At 39.3% G+C, this 24,476-nt stretch overlaps 3 protein-coding genes across 11 annotated transcripts in view; 2 read left to right on the top strand and 1 right to left on the bottom strand.

Moving 5' to 3' along the window:
- The window catches only part of PDCD4 (programmed cell death 4), a 777,136-nt gene that overhangs the window by 248,322 nt on the left and 504,338 nt on the right, over positions 1–24,476 (top strand). The gene's annotated exons all lie outside the window — the stretch shown is intronic.
- Positions 1–24,476, top strand: part of DUSP5 (dual specificity phosphatase 5) — a 428,280-nt gene that overhangs the window by 230,159 nt on the left and 173,645 nt on the right. The window lies entirely within an intron of this gene.
- Positions 1,849–16,808, bottom strand: SMNDC1 (survival motor neuron domain containing 1). Of its 5 annotated transcripts, XM_042456406.1 has the most exons (7): positions 16,665–16,723; positions 12,086–12,191; positions 10,745–10,864; positions 8,777–8,919; positions 6,854–7,015; positions 5,842–5,995; positions 1,849–4,041 (listed from the first exon to the last, which is right to left on the bottom strand). In XM_042456406.1, the coding sequence occupies exons 3-7, from the start codon at positions 10,862–10,864 to the stop codon at positions 3,904–3,906; spliced, it is 717 nt and encodes a 238-aa protein (XP_042312340.1). In that variant the 5' UTR covers positions 12,086–12,191; positions 16,665–16,723; the 3' UTR covers positions 1,849–3,903. The 5 variants fall into 5 exon arrangements, 4 of the variants coding, with proteins under 4 accessions (XP_042312340.1, XP_042312339.1, XP_042312338.1 ...); XM_042456405.1 differs by lacking the exon at positions 12,086–12,191 and having other exon boundaries at positions 16,665–16,808; XM_042456404.1 differs by lacking the exons at positions 12,086–12,191; positions 16,665–16,723 and adding an exon at positions 14,209–14,348.

The following is a 24,476-nucleotide window of genomic DNA, read 5'->3' as shown; positions in this document are numbered from 1 at the left end:
CTGTCAGATTTTGAAAGTTACAGTCTTGCTAAACTTCAGTATATACACACTTGCATCTTGCACAGAAGAATGGAAAAGAAATTACAATTCTAGCATGACATCTTAGCTTGATGATCCCAACATGTTGCTCTTCTTATTCATAGCCTTCAGAAGCTTCTTTTACTTGCTATTTTAACAGAAAGGAATCAATGAAACTGCAGGTTAATGTTCCTATGATTTAGGTTTGCAGCTATTAGTTATATTCTGACATAAAATGCAGCTATTATATTCTGATGTAAAATAAATATGATGCAGATTTTTAAACACAGTAAGTACATTTTGTTTCTTTTATTGCATTAGCCATTACCTGATGCACAAAGTAGGTATGTGCCATTGTAATTCCCCCCCCCCAGTTATAATGAGGAAAAAACCCCAAAACTATCAGTAATCTTTCAGCCTTTACTGACCTCTGAATATCCTTTGCAATTTGTATATTAAAAGAGAATCAACTGTACAGTGCTATATTTCTATGTAGCCATACTGTACTAGTCAAAAGCAATTCCAAGTCCAAACAAACATGTATCCTTTGGCAAATATTTTTCTAATGTGTACGTAGCTCAGTATAAGCTTATTTTTAAACACTTCTCAGATCATGACTATGTTTTTTTTTCTGAGATCTTCTGAAATTTGGAACAGTTACTATATTGGTGCTTTAGCCAACCACAACTTTGAAGAACTGAAAGATACAAAACAAATATGTAATCCCAATCAACCTGTGATTGGTGCTCAGATTGACCAGTGCCAGCCTTTAAAAAAACCCAATGCTGAAATGCTAACCAGAGCTCTATCTGTAAGATGCAGGGATGGTGCTGACAAAGATGTTGCATTTTTCATCACTGTAAACATTCTTCCTTTGTTTGTGGCCATCTATATTAACTTGTTTAAAATATACAAATAAATTTTATGAAATTTTATTTCTAGTAAGATTGTTATCTTCCTCTTGTCCCACATCATAAATCTAAAGAGCAAACATGCAACAGAAGTTGCCATAAATACAGCTATGTGCTGAACACAGGCTATATTGTTGACTTTGTCTCCAAAGGATGCAACAGCATGTTTCTGTCTACACTGATTAGAGTTCTGTATTTTTAAAACTTGCAGTCCAATGTTTCAAAGTTGTGCACAGCCATCTGTTGCAATAGAGCAAGAATACCACACACAGTAGGCTCTTCTCAGTAGAACACTTTTCCTCATGTGGATTGCCCCTATAATGGATCCAAAGGGTTACTTTTCAGGCAAGATGAAGGGCATATATGCACACAAGTGTGGGGGTTATTTTTGGTTATGCGGTTTCCTCTTGGACTATCCAATCACATTTTGTATCAGAAGCTGCTTTTGAAATGTGCTTCAGTTACAGAAATAGCTTTCTCTCACACTGGTAAAAAACTGATTTTTTTCTTTGGACATTGTCTCATTTAGTGAATTCCAGTAATGCTTGCTCTTCACAACAGAAAGTCCAGGTTTATCTGTTAATTAAATTATGTTCTTGATGGTTTCTTTACTCAAAAAATCATAATGGTTAAACTAACTTCAGGACAGCTGAAGATCTGCACTGATAATACATACAGGATGGCCACCAGCTCTATATGCAACTTCGATTATATGCAAACTTCCAGATAAAGGTTTGATAGTCCTTCAGCCAAATTTGATCAAGGAACATTGCTGATTAATTGAGACTTAACACATCGAGTGCAAATTCTTCAGTCTATGCTCTTTATAGCCTCCATGATTTTTTTGGCTATATGTCTTTTCATACGACACTTTTTCAATTTTTTCCCCAAATGTTCATTTTTGGGGAACATAGCCAAGTGGTTTTGAACATTTTATTTTAATAAAAGTCAAACATACAAAACTGAAATCAACACAGTCATAAAAATTACCTCCTCTTTCCATTGACAGGAAGAGCCTCTCTGTGTGAATGGAGTCTAGCCTACTAAAAACAGATTTTAGACTCAGGTAAACTGACAGACATTTTCACTAATTGGGCATCAACAAATCCTGATGGTACCTGATCTCATTTTAATTCAGAAAACAAGTTACAAAAGGGGACTGTAACATAATATACATGGGGAACGGAGTTCAGATTAATGAGCAAGAATTACTCTAGCAGGAGAAATAATGAAATCCAGTCTTGTTCATTAACTTAACACCATATTTTACAAAAATAATTATCTACATTGTATACAGGGCTATACATTAACTTTTTTCTTCAAACACATTTCAAGATTGAGAGATGGCACTACCACCCTAAACAATACAGACTGGCAAAGGGAAGCAACTGCATCCACAAGATACAAAAAGGCCAGAACTTTTACACATGGTTTTCCAAATAAAAATCAGAGTGGCCCAGCTTTACTAACAAAGTTGAAGTTCAGCATTCTTATGAGAGGAATGTCCTGATGCAGTTAACCAGCTGGATACGCAATAAAATTGATTCAGTACAATTTGGGTAGAATTACTGTGTATTTATCAGGTACACAAATGTATCAAGTAACTCGTCACTTCTTCCATGGAAATTACTACTTCTCATTTAACTCCTCCAACATTTAAAGTGCTAACCTATCTTGGAAAGCAACAAACGAACCTTACTCAGCCCATGGCTGCATTCTGAGCATGACATAAGGTTCTGCTGAGAAGCAGAGACAAGTGCGCTTTTTGTTCTCTGTTGAACCCCCACTTCCCTGGAACTGGGAAAAAACGGGGGTAAATTTCAAGATGCATGTAATTTAGAGATAGAGTGCAAGTCAGTTAGATTATCCTAGCCCTCCTCCATGCTCTTGAAGGACATGCTTAGTACAAGCATTGGGAAGCAGCTAGAAGAGCTTGTGCTTCTCAAGTCTGTTGAAATTTTCTATGAGTTCTAGGCAATTCCTCCACTATTCTCCCAGCCTGTAGTTAGAGTGGCACGACGTGTCAAGCTTTGCACTGATTTTGGAAAGAGTTTTTACATTTTGCTGCTTTCTCAGCCTCTGTGAGGCTCAGCATGACAAAAATGAACCTCTACTTCATGTTTCCTAGCTTGGAGGTGAGAGGGGGGCGGACAGGGCAAACCTTACAGCAAAAAGAACATCAGAACACCTCTGAAGTTTAGTGTGACTTCACAACAAGAGTAGATCATTGATCTCAGGAATGCAATCAAATGAATGGCAAGCACACCACCCAGCTAAACTTTGTAAACTCCTTCCCAATTCTTATAAAAAGGAAAGATTCTAGCTAGGACCCTGTATAGCACAGTAATTCCACATGAGGAACTAGCTATCCAACACTTCCTAGACTTACCGTTGAGCCACTGCAACCCCTGCCCATGCACTATGGTCATTTCATGGTTAGTGAGACAGGAGGAGGGGTTGGAGAATCATCTGACTGTGCCCCCAAGCAAGCCAACATGGGCAAATCAAAATTTGACCTCACCATTAAACTGGGATGGAAGCTAGCTCCAGAGAAACAAAAAATTCTCAGTATTTGTCCATGCAATAATAACAGGACTACCAGTATATTAAGTACATTGGGGGGTGGGGGGGAGAGGGGAGGCAAGAAAGCTGGGATGACTACTTTATTACACAGTCATTTGGTATTGATGGTATTCCAGATAATGTGTGAGTGAGGACACTCTAGAGATCGGAGGTTTCTGGATAATAAAAAGGGAATTTCCCCACTAGTCTGACTTGTGCATATTTAATTTGAGAACAGTAAAGGGGTCATTCTGAACTTCTACTACTTACTTAAGGCTTGTACCAGCGTAAGCCAACTGATGGCAACAACTATTTTCACTACGCACCAATAGTTTACTTTTAGAAAAATATAACAATAAAAAGGTAAATGTAAAGCCCGACAGAGGTGATGTTTAGTCATTTCTTCCCTCAGTTACTGGGGCATCAAATGTCTGACGTTGTACTTGGATGTATCTTGGTACTGCGTCATGGGTTTGTCTGCAATTCCACATGTCCCAACTCCAACTTTCCCTGTTACACTTTCAGGAGATGCAAAGATGCTTCGCTTTACCTGTAGAACAAATTAAAAGTGCTATTTGTAGACATTTTCAAATTTCACCTAGTCACAAAACAGTGCTAACACTAAATGTGCAGATGGGTCACTTTAGAAAGTAAAGCATAGCCCATTTTTGCCCGAAATTAAACAGTAAGCAAGATTTATACTTTGTTGTTGTTGTGTGTCTTCAAGTCATTTCTGACTTATGGTGACTCTTATCACAGGTTCTTCTGGGGCTGAGAGTGTATGACTTGCCCAGGGTGACCCAGTGGGTTTCCATGGTTGAGTTGAGAATTTAACACTGATCTCTAGAATCCTAGACTCAAACCACTGCACCACACTAGTTCTCTGGCTTTATACCACAGATTCTTTAATACCAACCTTGATCTACATATGGACTGGGCTACATTGTTGACTAAAACATATTTTACTGTATTTTAGATCCCAGTGCCAGTGATACTGTATTACCAAACCTAACAATACAAGTGATGTAAATAACTGCTTTTTTTTTTTACTGTATACATTATTAGGACAGCATGAAAGCATCACAGTACAAACCATTACGATACAGACTGATGCCTAGACATAGTTCTGAGATGAACAAGAAGAAAGCAGCTGAAACTAAGAGCCCAAACAGACAGGCCAAAATAAAGCTGCTTCGGGCCACTTTGGAAGTGTGCTGTTTAAATGAAACGTGCCTCCTAAGAGGCCGGAAGCCGCACCAAAGCCACGTTCCAGTCCTAAGGACAGGACTGTGGGTTTGGTGCAACTTCTGGCCTCTTACGTCATTTAAACAACATACCTCCAAAGTGATCCGAAGCAGCTTTATTTTGGCATGTCTGGGCCCTAAGATACAAACAAGATAGAGGTGCTATGTGCAGGAAAACCAGACTATTATGAGTAGAGGTTAGCCCTTGGTCCTTGTTGTGACAGCCCTGTTTCTGACGAGTCAGTTTGTCATTTGGGAATTCTACAGACTTATTGCTGAGGAATCTCAAGTAGCAGTGGCAGACAGGTCTGTTTTTCACCAGTTTAGGCTGCACCAGTTGTAATCATATGTAGCAAGGACAGACGATTTGGTACTCCAGAGACAGATAGGCTGTATCACAGTAATTCACTCTACATAGAGCTGAATTTAAAGTTGGATCAAAAACTTTAACTGGCACAATGTGTCTGCACAAATACTTTTGGATTCTGGGCAACCGATGCCTATACTGTACTAGCACCCCACTTGTATGCCTGCTTCTAGGAACAGTTAGGTTGGTGGGCACAAAGAACAAGGGTTCTTTTTAGTGGTGCCTCCCCCCCCCCCCCCTTGCATCTAATATTTATAAGGCTCCACCATTTCAGGAAGTCAGTGGTCCTAAAGATTACAATGTTAATCCTACCATACATGTGATTTAGGACACTACTGGGGCCTTTGAGTATGTTGTACTATTTAATTTCAACTACTAATTTTGATTTGGTTGTTTTTATTGTTGGGTTTTGTGCTTTTAACCTTTGTGTATGATCTTGGAAGGATTTAATCTAAAAGTTTTCTTTTAAATATGCCACAACCTTTATAAATATGAATTTTCAATTTTACAACTAGTATCCCATCGTATCTCCAACATCTCACATAAGTAACTAATATTTAACAAGATGTTTAATATACTATATAGAATTCCCACACAGTGCTTCTGGAATATATAAACAACTATCTACAATGGAAGCTGCATTTCTGCAGAGGTCAGTCATGCCAGTAGTGTTCTTTAGTTCCACAATCCTTCCAAAGTGACTATACTGTTAAGATACTAAGCCACAGCATACACATACCTGTCCTTTTTTGTTTTTCGAGTACGCTCTGTTGTTGAATTGTTGCCATTTGACTTTTTGATCCTCTCTTTCCTGCTCCAGTTCTTTGATGCGTTGTGCCTTTTTCAAAGCTTTTTTCTTTTTATATTCTCGTTGTTGGGCAATCATTTCTTTCCTAAAAGAGAAATGGAAATTAAGATTACTTACATACCTCATCACACTGCATCTCCTTTGCTTTAACTTCACTTTTGCTCTCAGAACATGTAGACAAAAGCAAGGATGCACTGATTAAGAGAGTCTCACCTTGGGCTAGGTGAATGTAAAGATATACTCTCAGTACAATGGAGTATCATCTGTCCAGGCCCATTTCATTCTCCATCTGTAGGAAGTGCTGTCATTCCTTCTGTAAAGCAATCTGTGCACTGCAAGTTTCAATAAAGCACAGGAATCCTACTTTCATGCACTATTAAGAACAAAAGCTTTCTTTGAGAATTCTAGCTAGCCTTTTGCTAAATATAGAACAACTCTAAAACCTAACTCAGAATTTATTCACTAGAAGTACATTATTCTACATGCCCAGGACAGTCACATGAGGGACTGCCTTTAACCAGTCTCATCAATCCTGACCATGCATTGAGGTTAACAGCACAAAGAATGGCATAACCTTTCATCATAATCCCAGTCCATTATTTAGCTGCCACATATTCACAGTAGCAAGTAAATTCTGGAATGGCTAAAATCAAGTTAAACAGTATTCCCCAGTCTGAGCCTCCAAAAAATTGAACAGGCAAGCTCATATTCTAAACCACAGTTTAACTAGAAAGAAGAAGAAAAATAGCAAACCATCATCTCTTTACTGGATCTGCAAGAGCTATGCAAAATATGACTCAAGAAATTAGAAGAATGCAGGTTTTTTGTGCTGTAAAATCACCCCTGGGGGTGACAATCCATCAGTAATGGCAGATTAAGTACAGTATTTTCTTTACTGCTATCCCAAACCACTGAATGCTGAACATTAATTTCAGTCACTTACTTGGACATGGGTTTGTTGCCACTGTCTTCTTTTGCTTTCCTTCCCTCTTCCACAGGTTTCAGATTAAGCAGGGGTGTGACTTCAGCATTACCATATCCCGAAAAGGTGACTGCAGCTGTACCATTCTCTTCATCTATCTCTTCAATTTCAGCTTCATAACACCTGTAAAGATATCATGGCTGTAAGCATGTGAGTAAAGGTTTAAGACTCAGCCCTAGAAAACTTGCAGTGACTAATAATATGCTTCAGAACATTTCTAATCAAGTTTGGACTGGTATCTCAAGTCCATCTTAGACATATTCTCTCCAGTTGCTGAAACAATTATGCAGAATACAAAATGCTACAAATCTTAAAGTTAAAGTTCAAGAGCTCATTAACTATATTCCCTTTCAAACATTTGGCCAGATACAGAATTTTCCCCCAGTTTTCCCCCCCTCTATGAGCGCCAATTCAGCCAATTACAGACTAAGAATTTATTTTTATTGTTTTCTTTTTCACCAAATTTTTTCCAACATGTGCGATTCAGACTACAGTCTTATGTAAAAGTATATGGGAATAAGCTTCATTTGAACACAATGGAATTTTACTTCTGAGCAGACATGTAAAGGATTGTACTCTCAAACTGTAACTTGATACCTGGCTCACAGCCCCCATATAATCTATTGCTAAAATGAAGCAAGGTAGAACTAACATTAAGGAAGTATTTAGAACAATGTGTATTAAATGTGTTCTGCAACAGTGACACTGAAAAATCAAGTAATTATCTACTTTTCTTAAACACATCATCTGAGATTCAGCATCCAGCTCGTTTAAAAATAGATGTATGAGGGGCTAAACAGACTACCCCTTTGGAGCGGCCTGCTGCCACCCCTTTCAGTATCGGATCGGAGAGGCAGGAACTACATGCTGCGGCCCCGATCTGGCCTTTCCCCCACGCTAAAAAGTACAGCAAAACGCCACTCCTTTTTGCACTGGGGAAAAGGCGCCTCTACCGCCCTGGCACTCCTTTTGGCACTTCATCATCTGGATGCAGCACCAAAGGAGCACTGTAAAGCCGCCCACCGTGTGGTCAGGTGCACACCATGACAACAGCATCAGGGCAGCGTTGGAGTGTGCGTCGTGTGGACATCATGTCCCCATTCTTCCCCAAGGCTGGCATATAACGCCAGTCTGTAGAGCCTCTGAGTATTCTCAAGTGGGATGCCTACATACACATATAAACTATTCATTCAGCCACTACAGCATACCCATTAGGATGACTTTGGGAAAGTTGTTTTATTATAAGACCTTAAAGCTGCCATCCTTACCCACAAAGTAAGAACCAGTCTCAGAGACAGTTGCTCCTTTTCCATGTTACTTTCAAATTCAGTCCCCCTACCTGCAATGGTACCTCTGGATTCTAAGTAGCTTGTTTGGGCATATATGGGAAACTGATCTTTCCCTTGTCTCCAAAAAACCTACTCTATGTCCAGTCCAAAGTAATGTGAATGAAGTTCTTTGCTTCCTTCGCTATAGTTCTTCCTTACCACTTTTTTCTCCCTCAAATTGGTGATGATATGCACATAGATCATTTAATTTATTGGATGGTATATCTGCCTTATGCAAAACTTTACAAAGTTAAATATATCTCAGACCCAATTAATATTCTTTATATTTTTAACACACATTTTGTACCTGTAAAATCTCTCAAACCAAGAATGACATGCTATTAGACAGCAACTCCCAGCAGTCCCAGTCTGCAGTTAATGGGGAAGAATACTGGGAGTTGCAGTCCAACAATATCTGCATGGCGATATAATTCCTTTAATTATCATGCTCACCAAATTGGTCCTCACAGTTAGGGTATAAACTAAAGGGAAATCTCTTACCATGGAATTGTATTATTTCATGTAACGGTTACAGAAGTTTGTTTTCTACACTTACTGTCCATCTTCACTCCATATGGCCATACATCTGTCTCCAACCTTCCAAGTGTGACTTGGGAGAGCAGAAGCAGAACTATCAGAACTTGCAAGAGTTTCTGATGGTTGTGTTGAAAGGAGATCTTTGGTTAATTCTATCACTTCCTGAGGGAAGAAAAAAAGGACAAATCTTCAAACACTGTTACCCACCCTATTAATGTCCTTTACAAAGTGTGATAGTATTATAATGGGCAGCAGACTGTATAGCACATGAACCTATTTGCATTTGTTATCTTAGCAAATCTCTTGTACAGCTCCTGAATTGAGATCGATAGCATTATACAATATCCATTTAACACAGTGGGAGTGGGATCAGCAAGAACTTGTGATAGAACAACAAGGACATTTCCTAATTGCTTATTTCTACCATTTTCAATAATTATAATGCTTATGCTTGCTAGAAATGTTAAAACTGCCTGGTTTTTGAAGCATTCGGGGGGGGGGGGAATCCTATTTGTTTTTTAAAGAGAATTTTTTGGGAAAATTTAAGAACTCAGTTATCAACACTGTTTACAGACTGGAAGTCATTTTGTTACTACTTGGCTTGTTATGTGTAACTTCATTAGGTACAAAATTATCATGTTTGGTATATTAAAGTAAGAGTTTATTCAGTAAAGAATTACAAAGTGAAGTTACTTTTTTCAAATAAGCAAGGTCCTGAAAGCTAAGGAACATTGGAACTATAAAGAATGATTGGAGGGGGGATGCCAGTCTATCAGAACCAAGCAGAAATGTGCATATTATGCTCCTCAACTAATCATAACAAGCAACGGGAGTGTTTGTGTTGGCCAGGGATCTTGACCCCACACTCCTCACAACGTTTGAATGGAATGAGTGGCCATATCAATAGGGGAACAATGAAAACGTAGCCAAACTCAATCTGAGTCCAAGTGAGAAACAATTGTACTGAGCCAAATTGCAAAGAGTAAGAGGAGTCAAGACACAGAAAATTGTGGTCAAAACATAAAATCTCTGTTGACAAATCTGAATTGAAGGCAAGAGAGTAGTCAAAACCAAAACACATTGTCTTTCTTTCGTTTTTAGAGCCGATAAAGAAAGCAATTCTAAAAAATATGTTCCTACAGTTACTGCTAAATGCCAGTAAAAAGGCATTTCTGAAATCACTTTTGTTTTTAAAAATTGCACTGACCCAGCAGCAGAAAACAAATACTTGTGAACAGCACTGAACAAAATAAAAACCAAGGGGTTATTTGTAAAGAAGCAGCAATTCATCAGCTAAGCTTAGGGGTTATTCACACTTACTTTTTTTGAATGAAGGGACTTGCATCTCCTCACCAATTCAGAATCGGTTCAGTGTTCCCACTAAGTTTACCATAGAGATCGAATCTCTATGCCATTTGAACACTGTTGACGTTCACATTTGCCACTGTATCAATTTAAAATGGAGGGACCTCCATTTCTGGGAACAATGCAGCATGATCTGAATTAATTCAGTAGTATGCTAACACTACCAAAGATACAGATCGTTGTGGCTCTTTATGAACTTCACAGAAATAAACCAGTTCCACACCAGTCTATTTCCGTAGGGACCTCTGACATGCAAGTAGTTGGGCAACATATACACATGTTTAATTTTTATTTATATTTTAATATTAGCGCTTTTACAAAGCTTAAAATGTACCATTTTAAAAATTATCATCTCAATTTCCTCACACATAATATTGCTTTTTTAAGATGATACCTGCTACAACACGCAACCTTATGATTACTTTTTAAATCAAGTGACAGCCCTGATTCTCTGGTAACCATTTTATTCCCACAGAAAAACAATTCATACATATTCGATAGCCAACAATTAACATATCCTTCACCAGTACCTCCAAGATAATATCAATCCTGACAATGTTAAAAATCTTCTTCACTGTGTAGAAAATATATATGCTGCAAAGTTGTATCTTTTAATTCTCACCTGTAAATCCTTCTTTAGTTTTAGTAGGTCTTCATTTTCTCCATTCCCTGTCAAAGCAGCTTCAACTTGCTGGAGCTGAGCTTTGTAGCTAGCTAACTGTTTTGCAAGGTCTTCTGACATCTACAAGTAGGAAAAGCCATTATAGAATCAGATATAACAGTCTGTTTGAAAGAAACTGTCTTACATAACATTTAGAACCTAAATGACTATCATATTCATCTATTAAGAATTCTACCACAAGGGTTGCTAGAATTTAATCTATGAAATAAAATAATTAACCCTTTAAAAAAACACCAAAGTATCAGTGTAACAGCAATTTTAAATTATATTAGTATATTATCATGAGATCTTTGAACAGAATTATTGAAACCTTACTTTTTTGTTAATCATGCATACATATTTTTCAATCTACTGAACAAGCTACATGCTTTATAAAAGCAATGACATCAGATAAAGAAGATATGGGAAGCAATCCCTAACCCAAAGGGATCAGTGACCATAGAAGTACATACAAGGGAAGTCAAAACTAGCAGTCTATGCAACCTCAATAAATTTCTAAATAACTTTAAAGGGCAGGCCCATGCAGACCACATTTGCAGCATTCAGTATAAGGCAGCCTTTTCCCCATGGCTGGCTCTCTTACTGCTTTGTCATATGGGACAAGTAAAAGGTAACGGACATTCTATAACCAGTGACCAAAAGAGATACAATGCTGATATAATTACTTACTATTTGACATGACCATCTTTAATCCAACCTAGACCAAAAATATTGGAGCTTATAGGATCATACTAAAAGTCCAATCAGAAGTAGCTAAAGTTTATATTAGATTCATAAATGAGTCACATTATGATGTGTACCCTAAAAACCTGCCCTGGAGGACTGACTAGGAAACTGTCTATTACAAAAATTTTGGAGCTACTGAGGGCTGTATCAGAGGAGAAAAGAGTCATTGGATATCAAAGTCCCCCACCAATTATTAGATTACCGCACTACACTCTTGTAGCACTGCTATTCCACTTTAACTGTTCTGGCTGCCTTCTGCTGCATTCTGGGATTTGCAGTTTATGGAAAGGAATTTAGAATTTCAGCCAGACAGCTCTTGGGCCTCACTGAACTACAAACCCCAGAATGCAACAGGAGGCAGCCAAAGCAGTAAAAGTGGAATGGCAGCACTATAAGAGTGTAGTGTGGTAATGTGGCTAGTCACAGATTTCTTCTCCAGGCTGACATTAAACAACCAAGTTTATAAAAAGAAGATTCTGGAGAGGCAAGCCTGCAATATAATCTGAGTGTTACTAACAAAAGAATCCATGCTCACTCAGTAAGTTAAACCCATACCTTGTATAAATCAGTTAGTCCATAATGAAAAGATACTGTGATTCAGCGGATACTATCTTGGTACAACAGGCATTATCCTAGCAGCCCTTTTCTTCTGGCTTTACTCCTATAAAAAGACAGATTTACTTGTCTTTTGCTATTAAATTAAGGAAAGGAAGCCAGCCAGCAGAGACCTGAGTTTATAAAAAGTGAGAGTTATCCCAAGTTAGCTAAAATGATAGCTTCTTTTTGTCTTGCCTGCTAAAGCATGAATAATATTATGATACTTTTACTTATCCTTATGATCAGATTTCCCAAAGAACACTAAAGCAGGCATAGGCAACACATGGCCCTAGACCTGATGCCCGAGCAGGAGAAGAACAGCAATGTATTTTGAGAGCTAGTGTAGGATGATCAGTATTTTGGGAGGAGAATGGCTCTATTCACTGTCCAGATGCAACCCTCAACATATTTCTTCCAAAGGTCTTCAAGGGGTTAAAAAAAAAACCTTGCCTGTTCCTATTCTAAAGGAATTAACTGGAGTGATAATTTCCCTTTTGTAGAGGGGAATGCTCTTTGATGCCTTCAGGTCACTTGTCAACTTATGTTGACCCAATGAATTTCATAGGGTTTTCATAGGCTAAGAATACTCATAGGTGATCTTTGGCAGTTCCTTCCTCTGAAATATAGCCTACATCACCTAGTATTTGTTGGTGGTCTCCCATCCAAGTACTAAACCAGGCTGACCCAGTGTAGCTTCCAAGATCAGGCAAGATCTGGTTTCTTGAGAGCAGAAATACAGCTCTTTGCTCAATCACATTCCAAATTTCACCCACACAAACAGCTCTTCCCATTCTTCCTTAAATACTCCCTAGAAGAAGTCTCCACCAGCTCTTCTCTCCAATATTTTCATTTGTAAGCAGAACTAGATATGTAAATGGGGAAAACATAGTGCAAAATACGTTCTTTTGCTTTTTTTTTCTTGGCCCATCATTGGCCGGACCACTCTTTGGACTTTGAGAGTGGCATGACCAATGTTAACAATATCTCCAGTACTCACCCTTGTATTCTTTACTTACCTCCAGGATTCCCATTCAAAACCATGGCCATAACAACCCAGGAAATCATACATCAAACTGGCTTCCCTTTCTTATTAATTTCAAAAAAATTATGCTGGTTGAAGTTATGCTTGGGAAAGCCTGAATTTTTGCAACCTTCTCCCACATTAACCTGCCCAAAGTGTAAGAGCTGTCTCCCTCGGTGTGCGGTGGAGTCTCCTTCTTTGGAGGTTTTTAAACCAAGGCTGGATGGCCATCTGTGGGGGGGGGGGGGGTATTTTGATTGTGTATTCCTTGAAGACAAGGGGTTGGACTGGGTGTCCCTTGGAGTCTCTTCCAACTCTATGATTCTAACCCTCTAATCTCCACCTGATTCACTCCCATCATTTTAGCGATCCATACTGATTTTTGTTATTGCTCTTACTATCTATTTTAAAAGTTACCTACCCCGATTTTCTACAATGAAGTGCAATGAAGGCAAGGGACTTCTTTTTTCTTGTGCACTGTACTGCTAGTGCTATACTGCCTTATAACATGACTTTGGTCCAAAACACACTGCGGAAATAATCCAGTTTGAGACTGCTTTAACTGCCCTGACTCAGTGCTAAGGAATCCAGGGAATTGTAGTTTATTGTGGCACCAGAGCTCTCTCTGACAGAGAAAGCTAAAGGTCTTACAAAACTACAGGTTCCATGATTCCCTGACATTGAGCCAGGGCAGTTAAAGCAATCTCGAACTGGATTATTTCTGCAGTGTGTTTTGGACCAAAGTCATCTTATAAGATCCAGGACAAAGGAGGAATCCCTCCAGACAAGCAGAGGCTGATCTTTGCCGGCAAGCAGCTGGAAGATAGAAACTATTTCACAATTAGAGGCTTTTGAATTAAATTGCTCCTGTCACAATGCTTAGGTCTCCATAAGCAATCTAGGCACTGTATCCTAAGCCTTGCAATGGACAGCCAGATCCATAGTCGGGCCCTGGCCAAATCCTTAGTATTAGTTCCCATTAGGAAATTCACTTATGGAGTGATTGCGCTAAATCCAACACAATTCCAGATTATAGTAAAAAGGTAAAGGAGAGTTGCACCTTTAAAACGCAGGCTCCAATCCCAGGGCCATCACCCAAATGGCACAAAAACACCTGAGCCCAGCGGTCCAGTGGTGGCAAGAGGGAGGCATGTCGGGAGAGCGGCAATTCAAAAGCCAGAACACCTGGCTGAACCAGCCCAGAAAACATCATCAGCCTACAGTGGACATTAGGCTGGGCGTTATTATTAGTAGTAGTATATTAACTATGGAGAGAGATGGCAACAGCCAGAGGGAGATTACAGTTAACAGTGGACCAGGTGATGCACACAATACTAATCTTAAACAGCCTAGCCTGCCCCTGATGGTCCTACTCCATTTGCCTGTCCTCTATCTGTTTTATAACTAGCATAACTATTTTAAGCATGCAGTCTGTACTTGATTGTCGTTCTGCTGTCGGGGACTGTTTTATTGCTTGTTATGTTATGTTACACTTGGTTATTATGCCATGTCATGTCATTTTAACATATGAAAATTGATATCAATAGTTGTTCTGCTGCCAGGGAAGCGCCAGGGGGTTGCTGTTTAAATTATTATGCTATGTTATGACCTCCATTATTATGCTGTGTATTTTGGATTCTGTACTCTGTATTCTCTATTTTATTTGTATAATTACTTTATTGTTATAATATTGCTGTGAGGTATTCGATGGGGAGGGGGGTGTATTTTGTATTTTTGATACCTTTGTTTTGTAATGTGCCTCGATTCCACGAGGAAAAGGCAGAATGTAAACAAATCGTATTATTATTATCATTATCATTATTATTAAGGTAGTCCCTTGACATGAATATCTAGTCGTAACCGACTGCAGGGAGCAGTGCTCATTTCTAAGCCGAAGGGCCAGCATTGTCCAAAGACTGCTCTGATGGTCATGCTGTTACTTTCCCACCAAAGTGGTACCTATTTATCTACTTAATACAGAATACTTAAGGGAACGCCTTCTTCCGTACTGTCTGTCCTGCACTCTAAGGTCCTTGGGGAATAAGCGACTTCAGCCAAAAAACTCTAGACTAACCTCAGTTACCCAAAGAGCCTTTTCCACCGCTGCTCTGAACCTTTGGAATGACCTGCCAAAGGAGATCCCCCACATTTCTACCCTTACAGCCTTTAAGAAGCCTCTTAAGATGGATCTCTTCAGGCAGGCCTTCCCTACCTAGTTCCTCTCCCCGTTTACTGTGACTCACATCACTCTGTCCGCCACGCTTAAATTTAATGAGAAGAATTAAATAAAAATTGATTCAAATTAAATTCTTGCCTCAAGAAAAAGAGCCTTCCCTCCGTACCTACTCTCTTCATCAGACCTGGAGGGAGTGAAAAAGAGAGGCCCAGTTCCATCAGGTCTAGCTGTGAATTCTGTGACTTACGTCGCTCTCATTTATCTTACTGTATTGTATTCTCTGTATTTTTATTCCTGTAACCCACCTGGATTCCTTGTGATTGGAACGGCTATAGATAAATCATTATTATTATTACTTGAATTTGCATGCTTCTGAATTGCTAGGTTGGCAGAAGCTGTGGCTAGTGATGGGATCTCACTCCGTCACGCGGCGCTTGGGCCTCGAACTGCCAACCTCCCAATCTTCCGATCGTCAGCTTCATCTATATGCCGCTTCATACCAGACTAACAGCGTCTAAGTGGTTCACAACTGTAAGCTAACTTATACCACGACACACAGGACAAGACGGCACAGGCGCCAACGTTACTTTGATTTGTCGTCTGCTATATTTGATTTGATATTTGATGTTTTTAAATGTGTTGCCTGCTTATTTGTATCTAATTAGCTATTGTTTTATAGGTATTTTGTAGAACGTATGCCGCTGGCAGGTTTCGTTTTGGTCGGTTTTATTGTCTGTGTAAATAAAGTATAATAATAACAATATTAATAATTAAATTGTTTCAAGGTGTACTGATATGTATCTTCGCAGAACGCTGGCCCATAATGCGGGTTTATTTTGTCAACCGGAAGAGATCCGACAGCTAAGCCTGTCATATAGGTCTTCAAAATGTGTTTTATAGTATTATTATATCATTATTATTATTATTAAAATAAAGCTGCATTACGGGGAACATTCCATGAAAATAATTAAACGTTAATATCTGAACACTATATATATATATATATATATCCAAGATCAACGAATTAAAGTAACACTGGCGCCTGTGGTTCCTGTGACTGAGGCATCGTAGCCTGCTCTTGGTGCCACGGGGAACTACAACTCCCAGGATTCCACAGCACTGAGCCACTGGGTCAAAGGGGACTGTTCCTTGCCGCTCAGCAGCAGCACAGCAAGGACTGGGCCCAGGCTCCGAGGAGGAGGAGCAGAAGGAGGGGAGGCCTCCAAGGCGACTCTCGCTGAAGAAGACCCTGCCTTTCCCTTCGCCGTCTATTGATCCCCGCAAACCGGAAAGGAATGACGAAACCAGCCTCCCTCACCGCCGCTCTTTCTCTCTCTCACCTTGGCCTTTCTCTCTCGGTGCCGTCGGGCCTCCGGGGAGCGGTCTGCGCCTGCGCGTACGTGGTGACGTCCCCCTACGCAACGTACCGAGCGTTTTTCTTTCCTGTGAAAGGCTCCTAGCGACGACGCGCTCCTCCCCGCCTTCCCCCCTCCCACCGTAAGGGGCGCTCTCGCGAGAATCAGGAGCGAGAATTCGCGCTCACGTGACCTCCGCCGAGGCCTGTAGCTCAGGGGGCGTGGCCACTGCGAGTGACCAAAACACACCCACACTGCAGAAATAATAATAATAATAATAATGAATAAATAATAATAAATATAAATATATAAATAGTATAAATAAATAAATAACAAATAAATAATATAAATAATAAAATTAAACAAATAAATAATAATAAATAAATAAAATTACATCAATAATAAATATAAATAATATAAATAAATGAAATTAAACAAATAATAAAATAATAATAATAAAATTATAGTGTTTAATCCTTTTTTAAGGGGGGGGAGATATTATGTATATGTTGAGGTATTTTAATTTTTGTACACGCCGCATTGATTGTCTCAACAAAAAGCGGGATAGAAACAAAAGTTTTATTGTTTTTATTATTTCAATATATAATATAAATAAATAATGATTAATATTAAATAAATAAATAATGTAAATAATAAATAAATATTAACCCATTTCAATGCTGCTTGAACTGCCCCCCCCCCCCCCCCCCCCCCCCGCTGAGTGCTAGGGAATCCTGTGAACTGTAAAGCCAATAATATCCAAACAATGATGCCTTTATTGGTACTGTATATCTTAGGTCCCAAACCACACTGCAGGAATAATCCCATTTGAGGCCTTTTTTAACTGCCCTGGCTCAATGCTATGGAATTCTAGGAATTGTAGCTTTGTGAGACATTTAGCTTTCTCTGTCAGAGAGCTCTGGTGCCACAAGAAACTACAATTCCCAGGATTCCCTAGCACTGAGCCAGGGCAGTTAAAGCGGTCTCAAACTGGGTTATTTCTGCAGTGTGTTTTGGACCTAAATGGTTACCTTAAAGGTATCCATTAAAGATATCTTAATGGATACCTTTATCCATTGTTTGGGTGTTAATTGGGTTTGCTATGGCTACCCTGAGAATTGTAGTTTATTGTGGCACCTTCTCTGTCAGAGAAGGCTATCTCTGCCTCACAGAACTACATTCCCCAGAATTCCCTAGCATTGATTCGGGGCAGTTAAAGCGGTCTCAAACTGGATTATTTCTCAGTGTGTTTTGGACCAGAGGCCTTAGTTCGGGGTAGTAGTACTGAGGGCCTCAATTCACTGAGGGCCAGTGTTCATTGCTCTGCCTTTATCTCCAAAGTTTGTTCCTTCGGATATTTTGGACTTCAATTCCCAGAAGCCCTAGTTGGCTTGGCCAGCAGTCAGGAATTCTGGGAGCTGAAGTCAAAAACATCTAGAGGACGAAAGTTTGGAAACCAAAGCTCTCTATGAGGTCATTTTGAATTTTGGTCCTCTCTCTGGGATATTAGCTGCTCCATCTCTTAAACTAGGGAACTGCTGCAACCAAGAGCGCTTCTGTCCAGCCTCAGCTTCTCTGGCTATAGTCGCAAATACCTTGTCTGCCATAGGTTATTTCAGTAATTAGTTGCTTTTTGAAGTAATTCACTTAAACAGTGTAATTTTTTTGCCCATAGGTCAGGACTGTAATTTTCAGTGTAATGTTTACATTGTAACTACTTATCAGCATGACAGTGTTTATGCCTATACAGTATATCAGTACTGGGTAGATTCTCAGTTATGCTGATCAGAGATATGGAAATTGCACAAAGATAGCTGTGGAAGCAACTTTTAGTAATTAGTAATCCAATGAGTTGTTTTCTGGACTGTAGTAAATGTAATGACCTGTCAGCTGATCAGAGTAACAAGTATCACAACTAGTTTCTTTTAAAAAGCTAAAGTTCCAGACTCTGAAATGAAAGGGAGATCACTACCCAATGCCAGGTGCAGTAGGCTATATTTCAGAAGGAAATGGCTAAAATCACCTCTGACCTCTGAGTATTCCTTGCCTAAGAAATTCATGTCCTTAGGAAGTGTGTACATTTACGATATTATATGCATTTTGATTGTTGGACTTTTTTATTTGTATGGGATTCATAGTTTCCAGCATCTTATATTTTCTGGCAAAACTGATATCTCTTACTTTGTATACATTCAGACATTGTATACTATCACAGGCGTTTATCTTCAGGCAAAGCACACAGTTTTGAACATATGGGCTGCCTGAATGACATGGTATTATAGCCAATATATTATTATTTTGTCACCATAAGGTGACAGGTGATTTGAAGGCAGACATGTACACCTTCAGTCAGACCATACATTGTGATATTGCAGCTTCTCATATGATCTGAGCAAACTAATTCCACCACCCACCACCCCAGTTTCAGAAGTGGCTTCATAAGTACTTTCTTCTTCCCTGTTCAACCGTGCAGACAAGCTCCCTCAAGGTGTGGGCATCACCCCAGTGTCTTGCTGGACCTGGGAATGCAGGGCCAGTGGCAATGGGCACCATAACACTTCCCACACATCGCCACAAAGTGTATAAAACATTTCAGCCTGGCCAAATAGTTTCTCAGTAAAGTTGGCTGTTTATTGGGAAAGGCACTGAGACATCTGCTGGTGGAAATAATTCATTACAACTTGTAATTTGTCTAACTCTTTTTAAAACCACTCAAGCTGATGGTCACATAGAGTGAGTTTCAAATTTTAACTCTGCACTGTTTGAATGGTTGTCAAGCTGCCCCAACGACAACACCTTTTCTTTTCTGCTTTGGATGGACAAACTCTTGAGTATCCACCAGGGCTTCTGCATTGCAGTACTTAGAGTAAGCAAGCTAAAATGGACAGGAATGGGATATTTTGAGTCAGAAAATTCCAGTGTTTTACTCAAGAAATTATGATTATGCATGGACACCATTTTCTGCTTCCAGTTATATAAGACTCTATTTGGTTTCTATATTAGCTATCAAATTGTGGTAGCTGGTTCAAATTTTGAATTTTACTTATGCTCAGAAGTTAACAATTATAGTACTGAAATGAGAGCTAATATAGCAATCAAACAGACTCTTATATAACTGGAAGCAGAAAATGGAGAAGCTGTATTCTTTCTCTAAAAAAAACAAGACGAGGAGCAGATTGTGGCACAGACCATGAATTGCTGAGATCACAAATTAGAGTAAAGCTAAAGAAGAACACTAAACCAACCACTGTGCCAAAATACAACTCTATGGTCATTCTTATTACATTTAAAGAAAGTATGAAAAGCAGATTTGTGCTATTAAGTATTATTGACCAAGAACCAGATAAATTTTGGACTGAACCCAAAGACATTGTCAGGAATAAATGCAGATATACACTAGCTACAGCCAAAAAGAAAGAAAAGCCTCAGTGGATGACAGATGAAACTCTTTGAACAATCAAGGATAGATGAGAGGCAAAATTAAAGGCAACAGAAATAGAACTGGACCTTGAATGTAACTGTTCAATGACTTGTATGCAAGGATAAAGAACACTGCTATAATAATCAATGCAGAGAAATAGAAAATGAAAACAAACAAGGAAAACAAGAGACCTCTTCTACAAGGTCTGAGAAATCAAAAGAGAAATTTAAACCAAAAGTGGGGATGCTCTACAACCAGCAGGGAAACACATTATACTGTACAAAATAAGAAGGTAATGCAAGCAGTACACAAAGATACTATAAAAAAGAAATGAACGGATGACATATATTCATTTGAAGAAGAACCACATGAAGATAAACCTCCAGTTTTAGAAGGTGAAGTGGAAGCTGCATTCAGAGAACTTGGGACACATAAATCTTCAGGATCAGATGGCATACCTACAAAGACAGAATCTATGTTAGTTCTAACTAAAATGTGTCAACAAAAATGGGAAACAAAATAATGACCCACAGATTGGAAATGCTCAATATACATTTCAGTTCCCAAGAAAGAGGATACCAGGAATTGCAGTATCTACAGAACCATCACATTAAGTTCCTGTGCAAGCAAAGTGATGTGCAAATTTCTATTTTTATCATATATGGAGCAAGAAATGCCAAATGTTCAAGCTGGATTCAGAAAGGGAAGATACACTAGAGTAATATAGCAAACATTTGATCGATAATGGAATGCACCAAAAAAATCCAAAAGTAAATAATAGATTACAGGAAAGCCTTTGATTGTTCTGAAAGAAATGGATGTGCCACATCATTTTATTGTCCTGAGGTATAGCCTGTACTCAGGATAAAAGTCTACTGTTAGGACCTAATACAGAGAAAGTGAATTTCCAAATGGCAAGGGCGTTGGCAAAGCTGCATTTTGTCATCCTCTCTGATCAACTTGTATGCCAAAAATATCATACGTAAAGCAAGATTAGATTCAGAGGAAAGAACTGGAGGAATCGTTAAATTATTAATTTAAAATATGCAGATGACACCATCCTGCTAAAAGAGAACAGCAAAACATTAAGAAAACAAAACTAATGACCACAGATGATTCATAAAATAGATTATGAAGACATTAAAATAGTTCAAAATTTCTTGGTTCAGTCATTAATCGGAATGGAGACGGCTGCCAAGAAATTAGAAGACTAGGACTTGGAAGGGCAGCTATGAAGAAATCATATAAGATCCTGAAGTGTATGTTGAATACTAAAGTTAGGACTGTCTGTGCTATCATATTTCCCATTTCTATATATGGTTGTAAAAACTGGACAGTGAAGAAAGTGGATAGGAAGAAATCAATTGATTTGAAATGTGGTGCTGGAGAAAGGTTGTATGAATATTATGAACTTCCAAAAAAGCAAACAAATATTTCCTTGAGCAAGTAAGAATCCCTAGAAGCCAAGATTACTGAACTGAGAACTTTATCACACAGTGACCTATGTGCTTCCTTCCCAAAAATGGTTAAAGTATTGGCATCTTGGAAAAGCAAGCAAATTCGCTAATGCTTATCACACAGAGAGCATAATAACAGGTTAAAGGTACATTACTTAGGCAAAAAAGTGGGTCGAAAGCGAATTTGAGTTTCAGACAGATGAGGACAAATCCCATTAATAGCTTGAAAATAACTTTTTTGCATATGCTCAGAACTGTCATTTCCACAAATGCATATACACACATGCTCCAGACATGAAAAGGAACCCGGGGAGGAAAATCCTCTTTGCCCCAGAAGCTGTTTCAGAGGAAGGAAGGCTGAGGTTTCCCTTTGCAAACTCCCATAAAACCACACACACACACACACACACACACTAGAGAGAAAGAGGAGGTGGCTGGTCCATAAACCTGCCTGATTTCAGCGAGGGCTGAAACTCCCAGATGCCCTCCTTTTCCAGGACATATCCTCTTGCTCTCCTACTAGCTGATCCCTTAGACTTGAGTCTTAGAGGCTGCAGTAAGAAGAGACTAGTCCCACGAGAGAAAGAGGTGTGTGTTTGTCCCTTTAAGAACAAGGCTGCCTCCCTCTCCTAGGCACAGCAAAGGAACCATGGGAAATCTGGGAACAGGGAGAATCTGGCACATGGTTTTCAGACAGCTGCAATTACATGAAGCAAGCGAATTCGTGAATGGACTGGAAATGAAAACATGATATTTTTTGCGAAAATGCTTATTCCCTGATTCACCTCACTTTCTGTCTGGATTCTAACCGGTTTGTGGACAGCGTCATCTGAAAAGCAATTGCAAAATTGTCCCTAATGCCCTGGATGACCCTGCATTGTGACTAGTTTAACCTTCCAATTTTCCCCGTGTGAAAAAGTCCTGAGACTTGTACTTCAGCCATGAGAAGACAGGACTTGCTAGGAAAGACAATAATAACATAATAACAAGGTAGAAGGCAGTAGGAAAAGGGGAAATCCATAACATTGCAGATGGATAGAAGCCATAGCCCTAAGCCAGCAAGATCTGAGCAGGGCAGATGATGATAGGGTTTCTTTGAGGTCTCTCATTCATGGGGTCACCATAAGTCAAACCTAACTTGACAGCAACGTATGATGAACCTTTTGCTCCAGGCATTTTGCTCAGACTTCTTAAGTCTTGACTTTCCCCTTTCCTGCCTTCAAAGCTTACAGCTTAAATTGTAGATCTACTGGATAAGACTTACCTTTGCTTTTATTTTGGATGATGACTAGTTTTTGTGTGTGTGCTATGGTGGTGATGGTATGATGATTAACAGTATGAGGTTTTCTCATTTCCTCCTACAGGTTTCTACATATCCCCTCTCTAAAAGCCTCTTGAAAGGATTCAGAAACTTTCCTGAACAGCATGGGTAGTTTATGAGGGGGCTGGCAGAGGGGGTGTGGGGTGGTGGGAGAGCTAGTGCAGGTCAATGTAAATGATATTGAATTGTGAAATAATGTTCAGATGGTGTTTGCACTAGACTGTTACAGCAGATTCACCCTTTTTTAATTGTCATGACTCCATTTTATGAAGTCATGAGGGATTGGTGTTTGGTGAGGGGTACCTGGAATTCTCTGCCAGAGAGCTTTAGTGTGCAACCCTGAACTAAATCAGAGAATCTGAAATAATCATAAAAGTCTGCGAAAGCTCATGCTACCCAGTTCTTTGAGTTGGGCGCTATACATACCTCCCGATAGGGCGCCCCGTCATGTGCTAGGGGTTGGCCAAGGGCACACCGCCCATATTGGCCTTACCCCTAGCACGTGATGGGGGCATCAAAATGGCAGCACACTGTACACACACAGGCGCTGCCATTTTGACACAATGGACGCTTAGCGTCCACACGTCCCGGTGCGTTTGTGATGCTGCAGGTGCGCAATTGGCGCATTGCGGTGTCACAAACACACCGCATTAAGAACCCATTTTTAAGGGTTCTTTTTGCTCCATGGGGAAGCCCTGCAGTCTGGAGGCTGCAGCCTCCTTGCGGAGCAAACCAGGGTGGCGGTAGACTGCCCTTTTGGGTGGTCTGTATCCCATCTTAGTCTCAAAGGTGCTGAAAGATCCCTTTGCCTCCTGATTTTCCAGACCAAGACGGCTATATCTTTGAATTTCCTACAGTGAGAATTTACCATATATACTCAACTATAAGTTGACCTCATGTATAAGTCAAGGTCAGGTTTTGGGGCTAAAATGGTGGGTGTTGATATAACCCATGTATAAGTTGAGGGTAAAATTTAGGGGCATGTAACAAAGGATCTATAGGTCAAAGCAAAGGAAAATGATGCCAAAGAGCTTAACAAAATTCCAGCAGACATAACTGTTTGTACTCCTACTAAAAGCTGGATTGATAGGTCAGCAGAAGGGGGTGGGTCAGTGCTTTCAGAACAGATTACACTTTTGCCTTTCACCAAGGGATGGTTCCCTTTTTATAAGAGTTAAAGTACGTTACTTACATTGACCCGTGGATAAGTCGACTCAGGTTTTTTAAGGCAATTTTTTGACTAAAATTTCTAGATTTATACTTGACCATATGCAGTATATTTATTAATTTTTTTAGATTATATGTGCTTATGACTCCTGTGCAAAAACAAAAGTCTTTTATTTTTGCATTAATGGGAGCCAATGTCAGTTTGTATTAACAAGAAATATTGTTGCACTAAATAAATGGCAATGAAGTACAGACTTTTTTTTAAAGAAAGTGCTTGAGACACATTTCTTGCAAGTGCTTTTAATGCCAATGAGACAGGAGACTAGCAATCATTTAAAACTAAACACATAACAGTATCTTAAGGCTTGCATTCAGATTAAAGAAAACACAAACATGGCATCTATCTTATCTATCTATCTATCTATCTACTG

Source organism: Sceloporus undulatus, chromosome 3 (assembly GCF_019175285.1).
Source record: "Sceloporus undulatus isolate JIND9_A2432 ecotype Alabama chromosome 3, SceUnd_v1.1, whole genome shotgun sequence".
In the NCBI taxonomy this organism is placed as follows: Eukaryota; Metazoa; Chordata; class Lepidosauria; order Squamata; family Phrynosomatidae; genus Sceloporus; species Sceloporus undulatus.
Note: the sequence above shows the minus strand (reverse complement) of the source record. Positions and strands in the feature narration are given on the sequence as shown.